This window comes from Antechinus flavipes, chromosome 1 (assembly GCF_016432865.1).
Source record: "Antechinus flavipes isolate AdamAnt ecotype Samford, QLD, Australia chromosome 1, AdamAnt_v2, whole genome shotgun sequence".
NCBI lineage: Eukaryota > Metazoa > Chordata > Mammalia > Dasyuromorphia > Dasyuridae > Antechinus > Antechinus flavipes.
The window spans coordinates 351,962,720-351,983,320 of NC_067398.1; the positions used below are offsets into that span (position 1 = coordinate 351,962,720).

General features: G+C 32.4%; 1 protein-coding gene across 6 annotated transcripts in view; it reads left to right on the forward strand.

Annotated features, from left to right (window-relative positions):
• TCF4 (transcription factor 4) overlaps positions 1-20,601 on the forward strand; it is a 412,574-nt gene that overhangs the window by 197,503 nt on the left and 194,470 nt on the right. For all 6 annotated transcript variants that reach the window (XM_051969592.1, XM_051969595.1, XM_051969593.1 and 3 more), the window contains one exon: positions 8,268-8,332. In XM_051969592.1, coding sequence (XP_051825552.1) covers positions 8,268-8,332 — 65 coding nt within the window. The remainder of the gene's footprint in view (positions 1-8,267; positions 8,333-20,601) is intronic.

Sequence of the window (20,601 nt, forward strand, 5' to 3'; positions counted from 1 at the left end):
CTTAAAAGTGAAGTGGTTTTCTATTGGAAAATACTTGTAAAAAATGCTAAAATCTCTGAAAGGGCAACATTTTTGGTTTACTTTTGACTAGACCAGTCCTGTTCAATCAAATAACAAGGAATCATTATTTCTTCAGGAATATTCATATAAATCTTACTACTCACAACCCTTAATCATTTTCTCCCCTGAGCATTGGAGAAGAAATAGAACCAGCCGTTGAACTGAAGTTTTAATCTTGATTCTAGTAATTACTTTATATATGAGACCTCAGGAAAATCACTTTATCTCTCTAACCCTCAGCTTCTTCTTCCATAAAATGAAGTTTCTAGAATAGCTCTGATCTTCAAGATCACTTCTACTTCTAAATTTGTGATCAGGCATCCCAAGCTGGCATCCACAGGTAGGGTGCTAAACCTTCATCTATGGAAGAAATACAAATAAGCTTATGTTTCTGATTCACAACATTAGATGTACTAGATTTACTGCATTTCAAAGGAAAATGAAGTGTTGCTTGCAAACCTCAGCCCTGGATGCTTGTTTACTTGATTGTGTTAAAATATTTATTTTAAATTCTCATGCCATGTACTCATTTTAATTCATCCTAGACAAGTGGGTTTGGCTATGCCCTTAAATATTTCAGCCTATTTGGGATAAAAAGTTTGCTCACCGTTTTGAGATAGCACAGTCTTAGATATGCTAAAATGGGTCAGTGATGAAATTTAGTCTCAACTTTTAACTTCATTATTAGTAGTATATTAGTCTCCTTTTAAGATTTCCATAATAGCAACTCTTTTTGAATTTGCCAACATATTGACTTAGCCTTTCCCTAGAAATGGAAAGTTCCTTCTATTCTCATTTCCTTTTACAAAACACAGCTTAGGTAACTGGAATAAACAAATTTCCTCCTCTATTCAGGTGGGGAAAATAACAAAAGAAAGCAAAGAAAAGAATGGCTAATACTCTGGTCATGGGGGTAGCATGATACAGTGGAAAGGTAGCTTCTAGAGAAGTCAAGGAAATGACACTGACAGTAATTCCACTTATTACCCAGGTGATCTTGGGCAAGTCTCTTCAACTCCATGAATCTCATTTTCTTCATTTGTAAGAAAAGGAGGGGAGAGTTAAATATTCTCTGGGATAACTTGTAACTCAAAATCTCTGTTCCTGTATTAAACTGGAGTCTAATATAATAAGCACTTATTAATCATTGGCCAGCCACTGCGGTCATACGATTAACCCGAATTAACAGAAGAACGGCATAAAGTGTGTTTGAGCATATCGTTCACCCAATAAAGTTAAAACTCAACTGTGCCTAATTGACATTAAAATATGTAACTTATGATACAGTGGTAAAATAGCTAAAATGAATAAAATTAACTAAAATCCCTGTCCTCAAAGATCTTACATCCTCTTGAAGTTCTTAACAATGTTAATTTTAATTTGGGATTTTTCTTCCAGTTCATATGAATGCTATCATGGCACAGCAGAACAACAGTGCAGCAAAGTCCTGAAATCTCCCTGTAGAGATTTCTGAAGAACCAAGGAAGAACACTTTCTACTATTACATACACTGAAACAAAGGCAATGTGGGATAGAATAAAGTATGCTGAATTTTTAATCAGCAGAATCAGGTTCAAATTCTTGGCATGCTTCTTACCACGTGTGAAATTTTGAGCAAATCACTTAACTTGTCATGATCTCAGTGTCCTCATCTGTAAAATGAGAAATTCAGAATAAATAACCTCTAATGATGCTTTCATTTCAAAATCAGGGGCATCCAGTTAGCTAACCATATTTTTGAGGGTAAAAAAACTATCATTTTAATTAAAAATTTAATCCAATATTGCCGTAACAACTAACAGTAAATCTAAAACCATGACTTTGATGAATCTAGACCAGTTGAATGATATATAATGATATATAATGTAATATTGATTGATATATCAATTGATTGATATATAATGATATAAATGTCTGTTTTAAGAAAAATAAAGTATAAAAACATTAACAGGAGTGAAATGGTCTACTGTGTAGATATAAGTTGATATTACTTTTTAAGACATTTTTCCTTGCATAAAATTTTTGTCTCAGTGATGGAGTAGTTCACTGTATAGAACAACTAATTTTTCCCCTTATATTCACTCTCACTGCAGTTTCCATGGAAGTTAGTATTCTTTACTTGGAATCTACCTAATTACAGTTTTCTGCTGTGCTTTATAATTAGTTGCCATGATTTAACTTAGAAATGGTTGCACTTTAGTGTATGTGAGATGACATAGATTCTCTGTTTATCATTTATAAGGTTATAGAGCACCTAGAGACCTTTTAGGAAGTAAAACACCATGTAAATGTAAATTATAACCACCTATAAGACACTTTCATTAATTTCATATCAAATTCATGGGTCTTTTGAGCCTTGGGATGTTGATTCCCTTCAAAGTTGGACTACTAGTTTATTTACTGATTTTTCCAGAGTAACAAAACTCTTAAGTTTGAATAGCATGCTTGAAACAAAACCATTTCTGTAAAATGATATGAATTATAACTTATTTCCAAAACTGCTAAAAATCATTGTTACCAATGTTTATGTGATATTTTCGAAATTCAAAATCACAAATTTTAAATTGGATTTCTTAGACTTTTAATAAAGATTTGAATCAGGAATATTTGAGATAAGTTTTCTAGTCTGTTGCCCTCTACAATCCTCAGATGGAAATTTACCAGTGAGTATTAGGGAAAGTCTAGCTCATTGTTGTCCAACATTAGATATATAGTTTTACATAATACTACTTAACTAAGTGAAATATTTACTCACAGGTGGTTGCATTTCATTAATGGGCAAAATGACTACTGATTTTCTAAATGCTTTAAAATGGAATCCAGGAATAAAAGGCACTAAGGGAAAGCATATTGTTAACTTATAGTGTATGGTAACAATAGTAACAATAACTGTCATAACTGATACTTATATAATACTTAAAGCTTATAAAGCACTTTTCCACAATTTTGTTACCTCAGTAGTACAAGTACTGTTGCTTTCATTTTTAGATAAGAAAACTGGGTCTCTGAAGTTGTGACTTGACAGAACTGAAATTTGAATATAGATTTATTTCCCAGCTCTGACACCAGTGCTTTTTCTCTGATCAGTTACTATGTTGTGCTTTTTGCATATTTCAAGAAGTGAGGCTATTGTTAAAATTTATTTCATCTAGTTGTGCTTATGTGTCTAGAACATTTATTTTTGTCTGTAATTATTTGAGCATTCAATCTCTTCCAAAGTGATGGTTCTAAGATGAATAAATTTTCATTGGTGGACCACCTAGATCAATAAGGATATCATGATAATGTGTAAGAAACAAGTGAAAATAATACAAAATTATACATAAATATTGAAAAATACTCAATTGACATATCATTTTTCCCAATTTAAAAAAAATATGTTTGTGTGTGTGTGTTAATTTTCATGCTTGTAAGGTGGCAAAAGAATAGTAACTGAATCTTTATATTGAAAGTAGCTTATATTTTCTACTTAATTAAATTAATTTTTGGAGGCAGCTATTGAAAAGGAAGTAATCTTTTCTTGATTGTCAATTGGTATCCCTTCTATAATGAAATAAAAATGAAAAAAGATATTTAGGATTTTAGCTGAATCCCTGAGTTTTATTTAAATAAGCTACACAGTATTTTTCTGGCTAACATGTACATTATAGCTACCAGATATGTTCTAGAGAAGGGTTTTCATATTAGCTCTCTTTTGTCTCTTCATGAATTTATTGATGTAAGTTGAGACTGCCCTCTTGAAATATTTTTATTGATAAAATTTTCAAATCTTGACGTTTTTTATACATGGTCCTTTTGTGGAGAAGATTATTTAACCAATATGTTGACATCATTTATAAAATTTGTTTCATAGCTTTCACTCAGTCTTCGATCGGAAAACCTACATGAGATTCTATCATTTGTTTTCCATATACCATTCTTAGCAGAAAATGGCAACTAGAAGCAGTTTTTAACATTTGGTCCTCTTGGTATGAAAATGAATCAAATATCTGACAAGATTTGTTCCCGGTATGTATTTCATACCATTTTTTGGCATATAACAAATATTACTAACGGGTACTTTTAGTTCTTAAAATATGGACAACAGTACACCATGCAGTAAAAGACTTGAGCGATTAATGCTACCCTTATGCCTCTTTTGAGTAGTTTTAGCCATGGGGCTTGGCACTGCCACCATTGTCTTTGTGCCAAAAACTATCCGCAGCGGCTGTCGCATTCTAGTACTGGAGGGTTGTCTCGAAAATTCCGCAGTGAATGCGTCGGGTTGGTACATCACTCTACTATCTTTTTCAAACACTGGAAAATAGAATCCTCTACTATTGCAAAGCTCATTTTGGGGATCGAGTTGGGGAGGAAAGAATCTGACCATTTCAAACTATTCAATGCAAGGGTCAAAAATCCATGTCTAATATATACAGTAAATGTAGAAATTAAGAGCTTTTGTGCTAGTGAACACAAATAGTTACTTAAAGAGCCTATTCTAGCATATTTATCAGCAGTCTTGCAAATTTTATTATCTGAAACAAATGTTCCAGTGAATTTTAAGCAGAAAATCAACATCAAGACCATAGCTAATTTTTAATGGAGAATTTATACAAAAGATTTTTTTTTCCTAGAAATGAAGTGTCATTTAAAAATAGTTGCTTGTTTCATCATCAGAAATGATGGTGAAAAATAGATATGTACACTTCAAATGGTTCTTGGGCTTTTTCCACAAGCACTGATTATTTTGCTCCCAAACAAGGGTTTTCATTCTGAAGGCAGATTTATAGTTGAATTTGGGAACAAAAAAGATGTAATAAAGTTAAAGGCTTACACTATCAGAATGAAATGTGTTCACTCATGATCTCCAGAGTTATCTATTTGATGGTAAAAGTGGATGCTACAGATGAAATCTTTACAAGGAGCATAATCCTTTAAAAAAAAAAAGTCAATCTCCCAATCTCCTGCTGGCTGCTCTGCCTCTTTGGTACCTCACAGACTTCGACAGAGTCCTGGACGAGTGCCCATTGATGTCATGGAAACACTCAAATTACTGAGAATGATTCATGTCTATGCTGTTCTCTTATCCTCCCCCACACAAACAGGAGTAGATTTTTAACCCTGACAACTTGTAATTTGCAATGGGTTTATTTTTGTATCTAGATAAATATTTTTTAACATCGGAAATTAAAATGAGGCAGCCTGTATCTGATATGATAGTAAAGAACATTAGTACTATGAAGTCAAGATTATATTACTTTTAGGGTTATCTGTTCCATGACTACTGAATATTCTCTCTCTTTCTCTCTCTCTCTCTCTCTCTCTCTCTCTCCTCTCTCTCTCTCTCTCTCTCTCTCTTTCTCTGTCTCTCTTTCTCACATACACACATACACACCAAAAAAACCTCTTTAGCCCAGAATATATAATTTCATATTTCAGAAGCAATCAAGTTGGTTGTATTTGAGGATAATATTTGACAATGAAATTTCACGTTCATCAACTTGGTCTTTTCCATAGAATAAGAAGCTGCATCTTCTGCCTCTTTAAAAGTCATTTTTGATATAATGGGGTTGGGGTGAAGAGGAAAGCATTAGGTACAACTTCCCGGAAAATTAAAGCAAATTTACTGAAACTTATATTATTATCTCTCTTTTTTAAAAAAAAAAATGTACTTTATATGTAGATATATATTTGCTATTAAACTGCAAGGATTTTTATCTCAAGGAGCTAAAGACCAATATGTTCCATCTTCAGAATGACCCCTGATTTTAGCCTATTTTCTTCAATAAATGGTTTGATTTGTTTTTAATAAGAAAACAATTAATATTTGCAACCATTTTGCTATCACTGTTGAATTCTGTGGCATAACTCTCTCACTCAAACTTCTAACAATTTTCAGGCTAAGAGGTAGAGAAGGGTGATTTGAAAAATTTATATCTGACTTCCCCAGTATATATGTCCATTTTATGTCTGTTCTTCAGTACTTACAAGAGTATTTTTTATTGCTGTGAGTGTTCTTTCTATAGACACAAGTCAGGACCTTTCTTCCCTTTAGTAGTAAGTCTTCATTAATTCCTTTGGCTACGAAATTTTTTTAAATAGTCATTTCTCAGTGGCAAACTTTCTGCCTTTGTCAACTTGATTAGGCTGATTCCTAACTCATAGGAGCATAGCCAGGAAATATACACTGGAAGCTTTTCTACCATGTTAGTATTTGTCCAAGCCTAACCTCTACTTTCTTAAGTGCTGAGAGTTCGTAATCACCTCTATACCATGATGAGAATGAGCTTTAGCAGACATGAAGTTTTAGGCCTATGTTTTTTTCTCAAACAAGAGCAAAATATACCAAAAATAAATTAAGTTAAGTAACACTTTCATCATCCAAGTATTAGGCATTTTGAGGAATGATTCTTCATGTGTGGCAATGATGCAATGAGTACAATGAGAAGCAGCTAGGTCTTCACTCAATGTTTATTGACAGTAATGAGGTGGGTAATTATAATATATGCTTCCTGTTTTCTGAGTTGTCTTAGATGGGTTTTGAAGTAGGAAGCATTTTAGGGTCATGTCTATCTACTGATTATGATCTAGATAGTGCTGGTTCACAGATGTAATATTGAAATATTCAAATTGATCTGTGGTCTTATTGATGTGAGTACTCCTTGCAGTGATGCACATTGTAATTCATCCATGTCTGTCCATCCTTTCCTACTCTTGTGCACATTTTCTTTCAAGTTAGAGTGTTGACTATTTGAATTTAAACGCTTGGAGTAAGAATTATTTAATTCTTAGGATAATCATATTCCTACTGCCTAGGAGAGTGCCTCACATGTAACAGGTAATTAGTGAATGTTTGACAGTTCAAATTCTCCATAGAAAGTCTGTTTGATACATCAGGAGCCTCTTTTTCTTTCTCTTGATATTAGGAAGATACCAGGCAAGCAAATAAGCTATCTACTAGTTATCCCTTACTCGTGCCATGTAACTAACTAATCATCTTTTTTAATTGTATATTTCTTTAAATGCATCTTTTGCTCAGATTCAAATCCACTGAATATAGCCTCATTGTTCTCTGATAAAAGAAAATACAATCCTTATTTATTACTATTGTTTATAGCCTAAGTTTAAAACCTAAAAAGTTTAAAACCTCTTCAAAGGAAGAGATATAGAAATACATCCCTTGGTTCTGTTGATGTTCTCAGTATCTTGATAATATTTGCATCTAGTAGGCAGGTAGCTCTTATGTATTAACCTGTATCTAAAAATGTTCTACCATGAGACTTTGTGTAGCTCTCATACACTTCTTATTTAATTAGGCTTTTTAATATTACCCAAGTTATCATTAAGGTTAATTTTTTTTTTAAAGAAACAAAAGAGAAGATTGTTTTTCTACTCTTGGATATTGCCAAAACATATCCCAGTCACTTTTCAGCTCTTGGTTACTTAAAGAAAAACAAAACGGTCTTCAGAAACAAATTAGGTGATTGGTGCTGGTACATGATCTTGGTTTTCAGTGAGCCCCTGCTTAACTCCTAGGACTATTGGTGAAATTGGAGCCTTAGATCTGAATGGGCAAATGTTCAACCAAGTCTCTCTCTCTCTCTCTCTCTCTCTCTCCTCTCTCTCTCTCTCTCTCTCTCTCTCTCTCTCTCTCTCTCGTCAATTCCATCATCATGTTGATCATGAGGGAATTTACTCCTGGGAAAGAGGTTAAAAAAAAAAAAAAAAAACCACCACCAGAATTCTGAATAGTTTCTTTGCTAAATTCACCATCTGGAGAGCCTGTGATTGATTAGCTTTGGCCTCACCATTAAGTGTCAATATAATCAATGGGAATTACTATGCTAGGGTCATTACATAGATAGTTTGCCTGCTGTGTAAATAAAAATGAAATTGTTTAAAATTTGAGGGAGAGAATGAAAGTGAAAATAAGGAATGTCAATTTGTTTGTTAGAGAAATTGGAGGCCATTGAAATGACAGTTTTTGGAAGTGTGGAGCAGTTTGGCTAAGAATAGGAATGAAGGATATTTTTTTTCCAGTTTATCATAGCCAGAGTGAAGAAGTGTTAATCCCTTTCTCTTGCTTGCATACATTGCCGTTAGTGCCTACTTTACATATGTAAACATCGGAAGAGAAAAGTAGATATCTGTTACCTGGAGGAGATTTTTTTTTTAAGAGGAAAACAAAAATTTACACACCTTTTTTTTTTAATTTCTATTGACAGGTAAAACAGAAAGGGGTTCATACTCGTCTTATGGGAGAGAATCAAACTTACAGGGTTGCCACCAGGTAAGTGATAATCTATGCAATGGAAGAGGTTGTGATAAATAGCCTGGTAAATTAGTTTGTTTTGTAAAGTAGATTATGCATTTTAGATTTTGACATAGCTATTCATTGCATGTTTGCCGGTAACTATTTCTTTTAAAATACTAAATAATGAATCACATTCTATTCTTAATCTCTAACCTCAGCTTCTGCTCTATCTTCTCACAGTCACTGGTTTGAATTTGTATTTAGAGCCACCCTTCAGTGACCAGTGATGATGTTTGTAAAGTATTGATGTTTTTTATAAGGGTTCCATCGGAAAAATTTCTTCATAATTCGGCAACTTTTGGAATGATGAAACTCCCAACACCGTGGAGCATGTGTCAGACCCTGGGTTTGGTGGCTATTGCCATAAATTATAGTTTTCATAGAGACTGTATGATGTTGTGTGAAAACAGGGTTGTATTGAGGGATAAAAATGTCTGTGAAAATATGATTTGTTGTCCCTTTTTGTTTCTGAATTGTTTTTGGCTGGAAGTCAAGGCCAGCAGGCTAACAGCAAAGCCGTCTCAAGGGAAGCATGCGTGAGCTAGAAAAATAAGAGGACTTTAATTAAATAATAAAATGCCAATGTAATACAAAGGTATAGCATGTGTGTATTTGTGCCTCTGTGCACTCTGCATTTGCATACTTTTAACTCTCCAGAGAGAGACTGATGCTAAAAATACTATCCATAGCCAAAAATCTAAGCTTTGTTTTAAGACAATTGAGTTTTTGAAAGATGCTTTCTTTTCAATTTTAGCTTTGGTATTAATAATATGTTTAAAACTCTTTTTCCATATTTTTAAAAGCATAGGCTTTTTATTAATACATAGATTTGTTACTTTGGGAAACTTCAAAGAATTTAATAACCTTTTTTAATATTCAGGGTCTTTTACTGTTTTATTATTCCTCTGAACAGAATGCTTGTTCTTATTGTAAATAGATTGGGAATGCATGCTCTCTTGAACTCCTTCATCACCTATCTTCTTAAATGATATAGAAAAACCTACTTGAATTTTTAAAACAACTTGTTTAGTTTAGCATAGAAAAATGTAAACCAAATCTATCAATCAAATAGAATCCATGTAGTTATCATCATTATCTATCACTAATATACCTCTAAAGGTGGAATTAGAGTTTTCTTTGTGCATCTGTTTCCTTTTTCAAGTTTCGCCTGTTCCATTGCGCCCCCAGTTCAGTCATATTCTGCACATAAAGGATTGTGGAGATGAGATAAATTGTGGCTTGGTTAAGGACTAATGCAGCACATGTTGTAGAGTGCAGTTCATGGCAGTTTGTTTGGAAAGAATTCTGCAGGAAAGAAATTTACAGCGCTTCCAGTGTAGCGGAAACATCTTTGGAATGTGAGTGCAAATGTTCGGGGTAGATAGCTTGGGTGACAAGCCTCTTAATGCTGTGTCTCTAGTGTAAAGCTTTCAATTCCTGTGGAAGGTCTTATTCCTGTGTATCTGGTTTCTAAGGGTCAAGGCAGAGATCATTAAAGTTTTGGGGAGAAGAAGGTTGACAACATCCTTCCTTTTTGCAGATGGTGATGGAATAAGTCTGTGTTTTCACTGGGCCCCTTTTGTTGGTCAATGAGAGAATAGGCGTGCTTGCCCCTGCATCCTTTCTTACTAATAGGAATTGGCGTGATTCCTTACAGACACAAAGATTTCCTCTGCTGACTAAGCGAGAGGCCCCTTAACTTGTGAAATCATCATTCAGACTGCTTGAGTCTGACTGTTTATGTATAGGAATACATATACTAGGTTTGCGGGGAACACTTTCCTCTGGTGAAACTGCAGTGGTGCCTTTTTCAAGGACAAGGTGAGATGGAAAGCTGGGAGGGGCCGAAGGCTAAGGGTGAAGATAGTTCATTGTGTGATGTTTGGAAAATGGATCTTGAGAGTATGCACATATGAGTTTGTGTACATATATGTCAAGGCAATCAATATATGTTAAATATATAAGTAAGATGGAATGTATTTTTCCTGTAGTGTAATGATGTAGTGGTCTTCATGTAGTAGACAGAAAAGGAACTCTGAACTGTGGAAGATTCCTTCATTCTTATTTCTGCTTGCTGGGTGTGAGTCTTGCATGGATCAGCGATCACTATCCATAGCATCGTCTCAGCAGTAACCATGAATAATATGGTTACTTAGGGACAAAGACACGGCAATAGTTTAGAGCCTGTTTGAATATAGGAAATAGAATCTGAGGGTTATAATATGTTGACACAATTGGGTTTTTTTTAATTAATGAATTTTGAATTTATAATTTTGCAGAAATTGAAAATAGAACAGGATGTGGTATATTCTAAAACATCATTCAGCCTTGTGCCCTTTTATTCAATAAATCTGTGCTGAACATTCAGCTATATGAAGCACAGAGAACTAAGTCCTTGTGTTTTGGGCTTCTAGTTGAAATAGATCATAGTTGAAATGAGTCACCACCGAATGAGAAGGGGTTACTCTCATAGATACAAAGTGATATTTACTTTTCTTTCCTTCCTTTTCCTTCATTATAGAGTTCTTGAAGTGGGGAACATTTAGATGACAGATTCTAGGAATTACCAAAGGCATTATTACATATCACTGGATCATGTGGATAATATCATAATGAACAATGTATAAAGTACAGTTCTGTTAATATGCATATTTGAATTGTAACCTCTTGCCAAGTGGCTTTTGAACTCTGAGGCTACAAAAAAATATAAGGAAGCAACAGGTATTGTAATTAAAGGGAGGGGGTAGGATGATATTATTTTTGATGGATCTTATGAAATGTTTCAATTTTTGATGTCTGTTTTATTTCTATTAAGTATTTAGTTGTCCAGTTCTTAACAGTAACAGTGTTAGTCACATGACTTATGCAACCTGTGAATCTTATTAGCAAACAAACTCTCATCATTCTTTTTTTTAATCTACCAACTATTTTTTGAGAAAAAAAATAGGAAAATAGGTCATTGAACTTTCCTGAGATAAACGTGTGTATGTTGTATTTATTAACCCACTGTTTTAAGAGAAAGTAAAGAAGAAATCATAAGGATTTTAAAAAACAGAAAATGACATTTTAGCTCTTCTCTTACTAAATGATGACAAAACTAATTTAAATCAAATTGGGTTATGGAAATCACACCCAGGCTGAAAACACCCCTGCCAAAATGCAACCTCATATAACTTTTTATTGGCACAGAGGAGAAAATGTATAATGGAAAGTCTGACAGGAACCAAGTCGAGTGGAAATGAACTTTTTAGTAAGGTGGTCCAAGTTAAGTGCTATAGCTAATGACAGCTTCTTAGCAAGGATTGCTGGAGACCATGGGATGATGCATTTTTTCTTTGTGGCCCTGATGATTCTAGTAGTCCTTATTTTGCTTAGATGTCCATTTGCTAACTGGCTTGTTGATGTCACTGGGACAAATTTTGGACGTGAATAAAGGGACTTTCTTGCATAGAAAATGAAAAGGGAAAAAAAAAAGCAGTATTCATTACCATACAGTTGTCTAGAGTTTACTTTTTAATACCTTTCTTCAGGATCCTAAACATTTTAGAGTTTGAGGTAAATGACTCAAATTTAATGTCAGCCTCTGCTTCTGACCTTGGGAATGTCCTTTGCTATTTTGTCTTAATATTTTCATCCTAAGAAGAATAATGTTCCTGTCTATATGGAACCGTGACATTGATGCAAAGAAAAAATAAAATAATGTTTGTGAGTTCCTTTGGGACTTTTTCTGTGAAAATTTAGAAATGGAATGCATTGTCTTTCATTGTCATGTTTACTTGATAAAATCTCTTCATCTGAGATTGGTCTGAATCCCTTATTATTCATTCATCTAATCATATAGGCATATTTAGATAATGTGATGACTAGCTTTTTGCAATAATATTAAAATTAACTGCCAGAACTTTTTAAGACAATTCGAATTAAAGCCCTTTGGTACCCCGAGACTTTACTACATTTATATGCACAAAGGTGGGTATGTCCAGAAAGACTACTGCTTTCAGTTTAAGTTCCTTTCCCCAAATTCGTTTAACATAAACTTAGTTTAAATGATATTCTTTTTTTCTATATATGTTTATATATTTGATGATACTCAAGATTTTTATGTAGGCTAAGGTTAAAGGTGTGAATTTCTGAAAATGTTAAAAGAGTGGAGCAGTGTAGAAATATTTTGAGTAATCGAAGCATTTACAATCCTTTTTGGAGTATCCTTTATTGTTACAAAGTCTGTCTTAATTTAACTATGTGTATCATATCATAATTTATTTTGTTTATAAAGTCATCATGATGAAAATGAAGTATATATTCTTAAAATAATTACACTTTAAAATAAGCTTTATTGATGCCTCTTATTTTTTATAACAATGATTTGTGGAAACACCTTCTACCCCTTCCAGAATTAAATGTGTAATAAAGAAAAATTGTTAAGCAAAAACACTTGATGCAGTTACTTTGTTTTGCAATGTGGCTATATGAACATTTTATCTTCCTTGTCCCCTACCTTTTGTAGATAGGAGAGAAATATATTTCATTCTGTACTTTCCAAGACAAAGTGTAGTTTTTGAGTTCTTGACAGCTGAGTTTCCTTCTAATGATCTTTTCATTTATGTTGCTGTAGCCATTGAATAATTATACATTTTTACTCAAGCAATTCACTTTCGATTATTTTCAATTTTTGATGTTTAAAAAATGTGCTAGTAAATACAGATTTCCCCACTCTCAATTTGTGAGTTATTTAAAACTTGAAAACAAAGTCAGTAGAGCCAGATTCAGCAAGGGAAAATACACAAGCAAAGAAGGCACTGATGCATATTTTGTTTTCTCTAAAATTGATAATGACCTTTGAGAATAGAAATTAATATTAGGTTTTTATTTGAGAGATATATTATTTTGGAATTGTAATGATCTGAGATATTATGGACATTTTTACATGAAAATATTTTGATTTTATACTTTTTAAATAAATTATTTAGAGGGAGTAAAGGCTAGACTAAAATACATAACCATTTTTCCATTTTCTTTATCATTCTAAATTTTTTTTCAAGAAAAAAGATAAAGATCCTATTTTTAAAATAGTATTTTTTAATTCGTCCATTTTTTTTCTCTTTCATTTTAAAAATATCCTGGATTTCTTTTATGTCTCTGGTCTAGGGGTTATTATGAAGGTATGCAGAAGCACTGTGTGCTTAAGAATTAGGGAATCATTACCCATAGCCTTTCATGGAAAAATATTAACAATATTAAGTAGCCTATGTGCCTTTATAGTTTTTGAGCCCAGTTATCTTGAAATAATTGAGTAGGAAAATTGTAGATGGCAAAAAGTGATAGAATTTTGGAACTATAAGGGAAGATCATTTGGTCTTAATTCATTTTAAAGAAGATAAAAGTTAGCTCTCAGGAAAGTAAAGTTACTTGCCTAAGGTTACAGAAGTCAATGGCACACTCAAGACTTGAATCAAGGTTATGTCACTTTTTCATGACACGATGCTGATGCTACAGATATATGTGTATGTATAAATACAGGCATGACATTTTTACAAGTACATATATTTACCTATAAAATATCACAGTAATCTATTACATTAATTTGTTTGAGATTTCTCTTAAGTAGTTTTTTCATTCTGATTGGGGAGAAGGGTGAATTGGAGAAAGAGAAGAAAGCTCCTCAATCTGTCAAACTAAACTTCTTATAATCATTAGGATATTCTAAACAATTACATGAATTTTTGTATTTGTAAATCATTTTGAGATTCTACAAAGGAAAATATTACAGTAATATCTAGAGAAATGCCCAATATTAATTGAGACATAATCATATTTCCTTAGGAGATTCTTACTCATTTACCATCAAGTTATCATAAAATACTTCATTTCCCCTTTCCCTACACAAATCATTTACTATTAATTTGAGAGAAAATTTCTAATGTAGGTAGCTCTAGCTGACTAAATTATTGAGCGTGAATAGAATCTCATTTTTCCTTTATGAATTAGAAATAGCAATAGGTGTCAATTTGTGTCATAATCACCTTTCCATTTAGTTACTGTCAATGAGTACCTACATTCATAAATAGCATTTTATAGCTACAAAGTGTGTTGGTCCTTAAAAGTGCTTTATGAAGTCAATGATGTTAATATTTTCGTCATTTATATATGAGTAAACTGAGACTCAGAGAAGTTAAGGAATTTTTCAAGGTCACAAAACTGATAAATAACAGAACTAGGATTCAGTCCTAAAACTTCTTACTCTACAGCTTACAAATTACTCTTTTCATTATACCATACTAAATTCAGCATGATAAAATTTGTGTTAAATCCTTTGACAATCCCAGTGCATGTTAATTAAATGAATATTGGACCAGAGGTGGGTTTTACCCTATATTTTTGAATCTGTAAAGCACAGTTCACTTTCATTTATACACTGTCATGGAAATGAATATTGATCTCCTTGGGACTGATTTTGGAGCCCAAACTAAATTTGGCTCCTTTTAAAGTCATGGTGCCTAAATTGATGCCATGTGAACTCCAGGAAAAAAAAAAACAATTATAGGCACTACCCCTTAAAACTTGGTCTTCATTGAGATGTAATTTTGCTATGACTCTTAAATGTCATCTTGGGTTCTTTCCTAAAGACTATGATTTTTTTTAATAGGTAGATATCATTTTATGTAAGGAATAAGTTATGGTTCAATCTTGATTGGGTCAAAAATAAGACTTAGTATGTATAAATTTGGCTGTATCACTGATAGAAATTATGTGTTCCAAAATCTAACAGCAAAAGACAAATTGAACAATTAGAATATACTTCTGTCCCCTCTCCGACTTCCTGTCTTGTTAAGATGTTAAGAATTTATGGTTTATAACAGTTGCTAATAGATTTTATGAACTGTTCTGTCCATAATAACAAAATTAAGAATCCAGTTTAAAAATCAAAAGAATTTTGCCCAATAGCTTAAGACAAAAAATGAATAGAATTGTCATTGAAATTGTATTGTGTTTATTTATGAGACAACATAGGAATGATATTCTAGAATCCAAATTGAAATTTCACCAGAACCCAGGGATTAACTTCTCAGTTTTTATTGAAAGCATTATGGGACTTGGATAACCACTAACAATTAGGATTTCAAATCTCCTTCCTAAATCATTATTGTGAATAAGAAAATCTAGTTATTATGACTAAACAAATAATTCAATCAATGCTAAGTCATACCTGTATGCTTATATACTTGAATTTGAAAGCACAATAGGCTCAAGGTTGTTCTTTATTGATGCCTGGATATACCAAACTTTGTTCTTCCAAGGATTGGATATGTTATTTGTGAATGTGCACACAAGTGAATATATACATTCATATAAGTACACATATTTAATTCTTAAATCATTAGACCTTTTGTGTCGTGCTGGTGTAAATAAGAAGGGGGGAAAAAAGAACAACTAGCATTCATATAACCAGCAAACTGCTTGGAAATTTTTTTCACTTTAAAAACTGAAAAACTGTGTATTTTAAAAGTGAAAAGGAAATGAGGAAAAAATCCTTACATTTAGAAAAAAATATTTAAGCTTCTTTATTACTTAAATATCCTCTTTCCCAAAATGGACTACTTCATTAAGAATGTCCATTGGCCTAGAAATCAGGAAATCTGGGTCCTTGTTCAATCTCTTTCTTTAACAGTCAAGATGCATTTATTAAACATTGAAGATGTTCTTGATTTATTCCTTAAATGAAGCCATTTCTTCATTTGTAAAATATGATGTTTGAATTAGTTCCTGGATACCCCTTTTAGCTCTAAAATTCTGTAATTTTGTGAAGCCTAGGTACTGTAGTAATGATAGAAGCATTCTTAGTTTATAATTCTTCTTAGGTTTTTTGATAAATGAATTGTCTTCTCAGTTTAACATAGCACTTTCATGAATCTAACAGTTTCTGAACTTGTCTCCCAACCCCAATCTCATAGTGAAATGTCTCAGTGAATTTGGATTTGTTTTATTTTTCCTAAGAACATTTCCTTACAAGCCATTTTATGGCTTTTGGAAATAGATTTGATTTGATGACAAAAATAGAGTCAGAAATATGTCACTTTAGCTTTCAGGGAGTGACCTTCACCTTTCTGTATCTGCATTTGGGTCAGGGAAGAGAAGGGCAACTTACATGTATGTATATGTGATATCTCTATTTACATGAAACAAAATAATCTCTTCTCATTTTTACTTTGTGAACATCAGGGTACTGAATCTTTGCAGTTTTATTAGTATTGTATACAATAAGTTATTAAATTTCATCTCTGTAATACACCTGCAGTAAAATAACAAAACATTGCCGTACTTAAGGAACATGTGTGTGTGTGTGTGTGTGTGTGTGTGTGTGTGTGTGTAGTACATTGCCCCCCTCTTCACTTCAGCCCTCCCCCCAACAGCTGCTTACAGATTTCAAGATCCATTGTATATATTCCCTTGAGCCCACCTCTAATAATCGAGACACATCTGCCATTGCAGTATTATAGGCATATGTAGTTTTATTGAAAACTATACCTGTAAAAAATTAAATAACTCCTACCTCAATTAAATTGGCAAGCTACCTTTTGCAAAGATCATATTGCAGACCTCTTGAGACCTTGTGAGCTCATTTTATTCTTATATTACAAATCACTAAATGTGTTATTTTTGTTTAGTCAAGTAACTAAGATTTCCTCACACTTTGATGGCAAATGCCTTTTTTATCCATTATCACTTTTTTCCTTTCTTCCCTCCCTGCCTTTCTATATACAAATATCATACAAACTATTCTAAGCAAACATTTCAGATTTGACTGCAGTAGTCACAGGCTAAGATATTCACAACTAAAGGGTCTGAACCTGCAGCTTAGCTGCTTCTTAATTTACTCTAGTAAGTGTGAAATATGCATAAGGGCCACCGAATTGGGTTAAAATTGTTTATTATTAATTCATCTTATGCTTAGGAAAAGGATTTTCAGAAGCTGTTTTGGGAGTCATCACAACATCATCATAACTCAGTTAGAAAATGATACAGTGATAAAGAGGAAATGCACTGAGTTGATATAAGGCACTGGGAATTAGATAGTTTAATTTATTTTCTCAACTTGCCATTTATTCACTGAGACTTTGGATCACTTTCTTGACCCAATTCTTCTACATCTAAGATACTTCTCTAAAATCTCAACAGAAAAACTGCACATTTGTTTTACCATTTGAAATATTACACGTTTGTAAATTATTTTGAGTTCATCTAAAGGAAAATTTTGTGAAATATAAAGAAATATAAAATATTTATAGAAATCTTAATGAATGATTTTCATTCAACTACCCAAAATACTTTAAAATGTTTCATAATGAATCAAAAATGTATATGTTATATTGACATCATTAAAATAATATAAACTAAAATAGATTAATAAAAGTTCAGAAAACTTTTAAGTAGAATATTCAAGAAATATGACAAAATTATAAAAAAAAATATCATCACATCTTTCCTAATGTAAAAGCAGGTTCTAATATTGTTGAAAAATAATAATAAATTGAAAAGGAATCAAGAGACATATCAAAACAACATTGACAAAATAGTATCAGGTAAGCCATCCATTGTAAAGCAGATAGTGTGGCAGATTATATGTTCCTGAAAGGAAAAAAAATCATCACATGGAAATTGCTTTAGGGAGTGTCAGGAAAAAAGTTACTGTATTGGTAACATCTTAGACTAGCCATTCAATTAAGTTGCTAATAATTCCTTTCTCATTTTCATAATACCATGCTCTGAAAACTGGTAATTTCCAGCCAATTCAAAGCAATTAAGCCAGTACAGTCAATATGTACATCATTTGATTTTCAATAGGAATGATAGTATCAACACTACAAATACAATCACCAGTACCATCATCCTCATCATAACCTAATCTCAAGAGCCTATTTTTATGTTCAAGTCAATAAATATTAAAATACTTTCTCTTTTTAAGGCTTTCATAACAATTTTTACCCTCATGATAGCACTTGAACATTGTTAGTCGGTATCAGTATTTTTATCTCCATTTTACAGATGAGGAAACTGAGAATTAGAGAGACTAGTTTATTTGTCCAGAATTGCATAGCCAGTAATTAGCAAAGCTATAACTTGAACTTCTACTTGGTTTTCCTGCTTCTAGTTTTCTCAATCTTCAGTCTTTCCTTAATACAATTGCTGAAGGTGGCTTCAAGCCCAGAACTGATTGTTACTTCTTTACTCAAGAAGTTTCTTTAGTGATTCTCTAATGCCTTCTGAAACAGGTTAAAACTGTTTGCATTTAAAATCTGGTTCTAGCTCTAACTGCAGCTTGCTTTTTCAGACTTATTACATAGCTAGCATTTCTATAATGATTAGATTCTGCAAAGTAATTATTATATGTGTTTATACATATGTACATATACAAATATATGTGTGTGTTTAAAATTTGATCCTTCGAATAACTTTATGAGATAAGTGCTATTTTAATCTGCTTTTTACAGATGAAGAAATTGAGGCTGAGAAATATTAAGAAACTTTCCTAAGGTCATATAGCTAGTAAATTGCATTATTCTCCTTCACACATTCCATGGTCCAGCCTAACTAGTTTGCTCTCATATGCCATTCCATTTGTATCTTAATGCATACTTGTAATGCACACCTACTTAAACTTCACCTCTTAGCATACTTAGCTTCTTTTACAATGCAATTCATGCCATTTTCTATGATAGGTTTTTTCCCTACTAAAAATAACTTTTATTTACTACACACACACACACACACCATTCACACTCACACATGTACCCATATATATAGGCATATATATAATAAAGAATAGATACATGAAAATATAGGAATGTAGAGCAAATGGTTAATTTTTATTAACTTATTATTTACAGCAGTATCTATATTTTTTCCATAGATACATATTCTATCTAGTTAAGATTGTACACATTTTCATGACAGAATACAGGTTCCATGAGGACAAGGAATATTTTGAAAAAAATAATATTCTTATTTCCTAGAATAAATGCTTATAGATAATAAATGTTTGTTAAGTAGTTGAATTGCATCACTGCCAGTTTATCTTCCTTGCTTACAGATTTTATCCTTTAACTTCTGCTCATTGCTTCAATATTTTCCTATTAAAGATCAAACTCCTTGACCTATTATTCAAGTACTTCTCCAGCTCATTAGCTTAAATTCTATTATTCTAAAATTATTTCACAGTATTCATTTCCTTCATGTTCACTACGCTGTTTTGGAACTGGACCACTCATCTTCCCTTGTTAAGATGTCACCATTATTTATCCAATTCAGTTCAATTAAGCAAATACTTCATATTTTCAGAACACTGTGCTACACTTTGAGTGAAATGGAAAGTTTAAGTAAAATAATATTTCTGTGCTCATGTAGTTCACAGATTAGTAACACTAAGTTCATAATCCCCCTCATCTTCCCATCCCTAATATGTCTTTTGAAATCTTACCTATCCTTTTAAAGTTTACCTTAAATGCCACCATAATAAATCTGTTCCTTCTCTCTCCTTGTTGGAAGTTCTTTTTTCTTCCTTGGTCCTTGCATAGCACTTACACCTTTTTGTATGTTTTCATCATAATCTATTCTTCCTTTTAGTCATTATACAATGTGTTACGTATTTTTAGGTGCCAGATAGCAAATTCTATAAGGACTATGCTTGTAATATTTTCATTACCTTTGTATCTCCCTTCAAAATCTAGAATATGTTTTAAATATAGTAGGCATTTAACAGCTGGATTTGAAATAAAAGATTGATGGACAGAAATAAGAAAGGAAGATAGAATCATATATTTAGAGTATCTTGATCTTCTAGTCCAATTCTCTTATTTTATAGCTGAGCAAAACTTAGCCCCAGTATTTAGTTCCCCAAGATAGAAGGAAGGACATATAGGAAGGAGAATAAGGAAGATTGGAACAAAAAATCATAGGAGGCAAAGAGTATAATCTTTGTATAGGAAGTCCTATTTAAGAAAGTTGAATTGTAAACAATCCCACACACAACTGCAGAGTAATGTACTCTACATTGTAATCCACTCTACTGACAATCCCTTCTGCTCACTTCAAAACTTCCAATCTCACTTTCCTTGCTCTCTAAGCATATTCCTTAGCATGTAAATCATGAAAACTTTAGATCTTAATGATTTAATATAAAACCTATTAGGAATTGTGAAGTGTATGACACAAAGAGGTATATATATATATATATATATATATAAGTT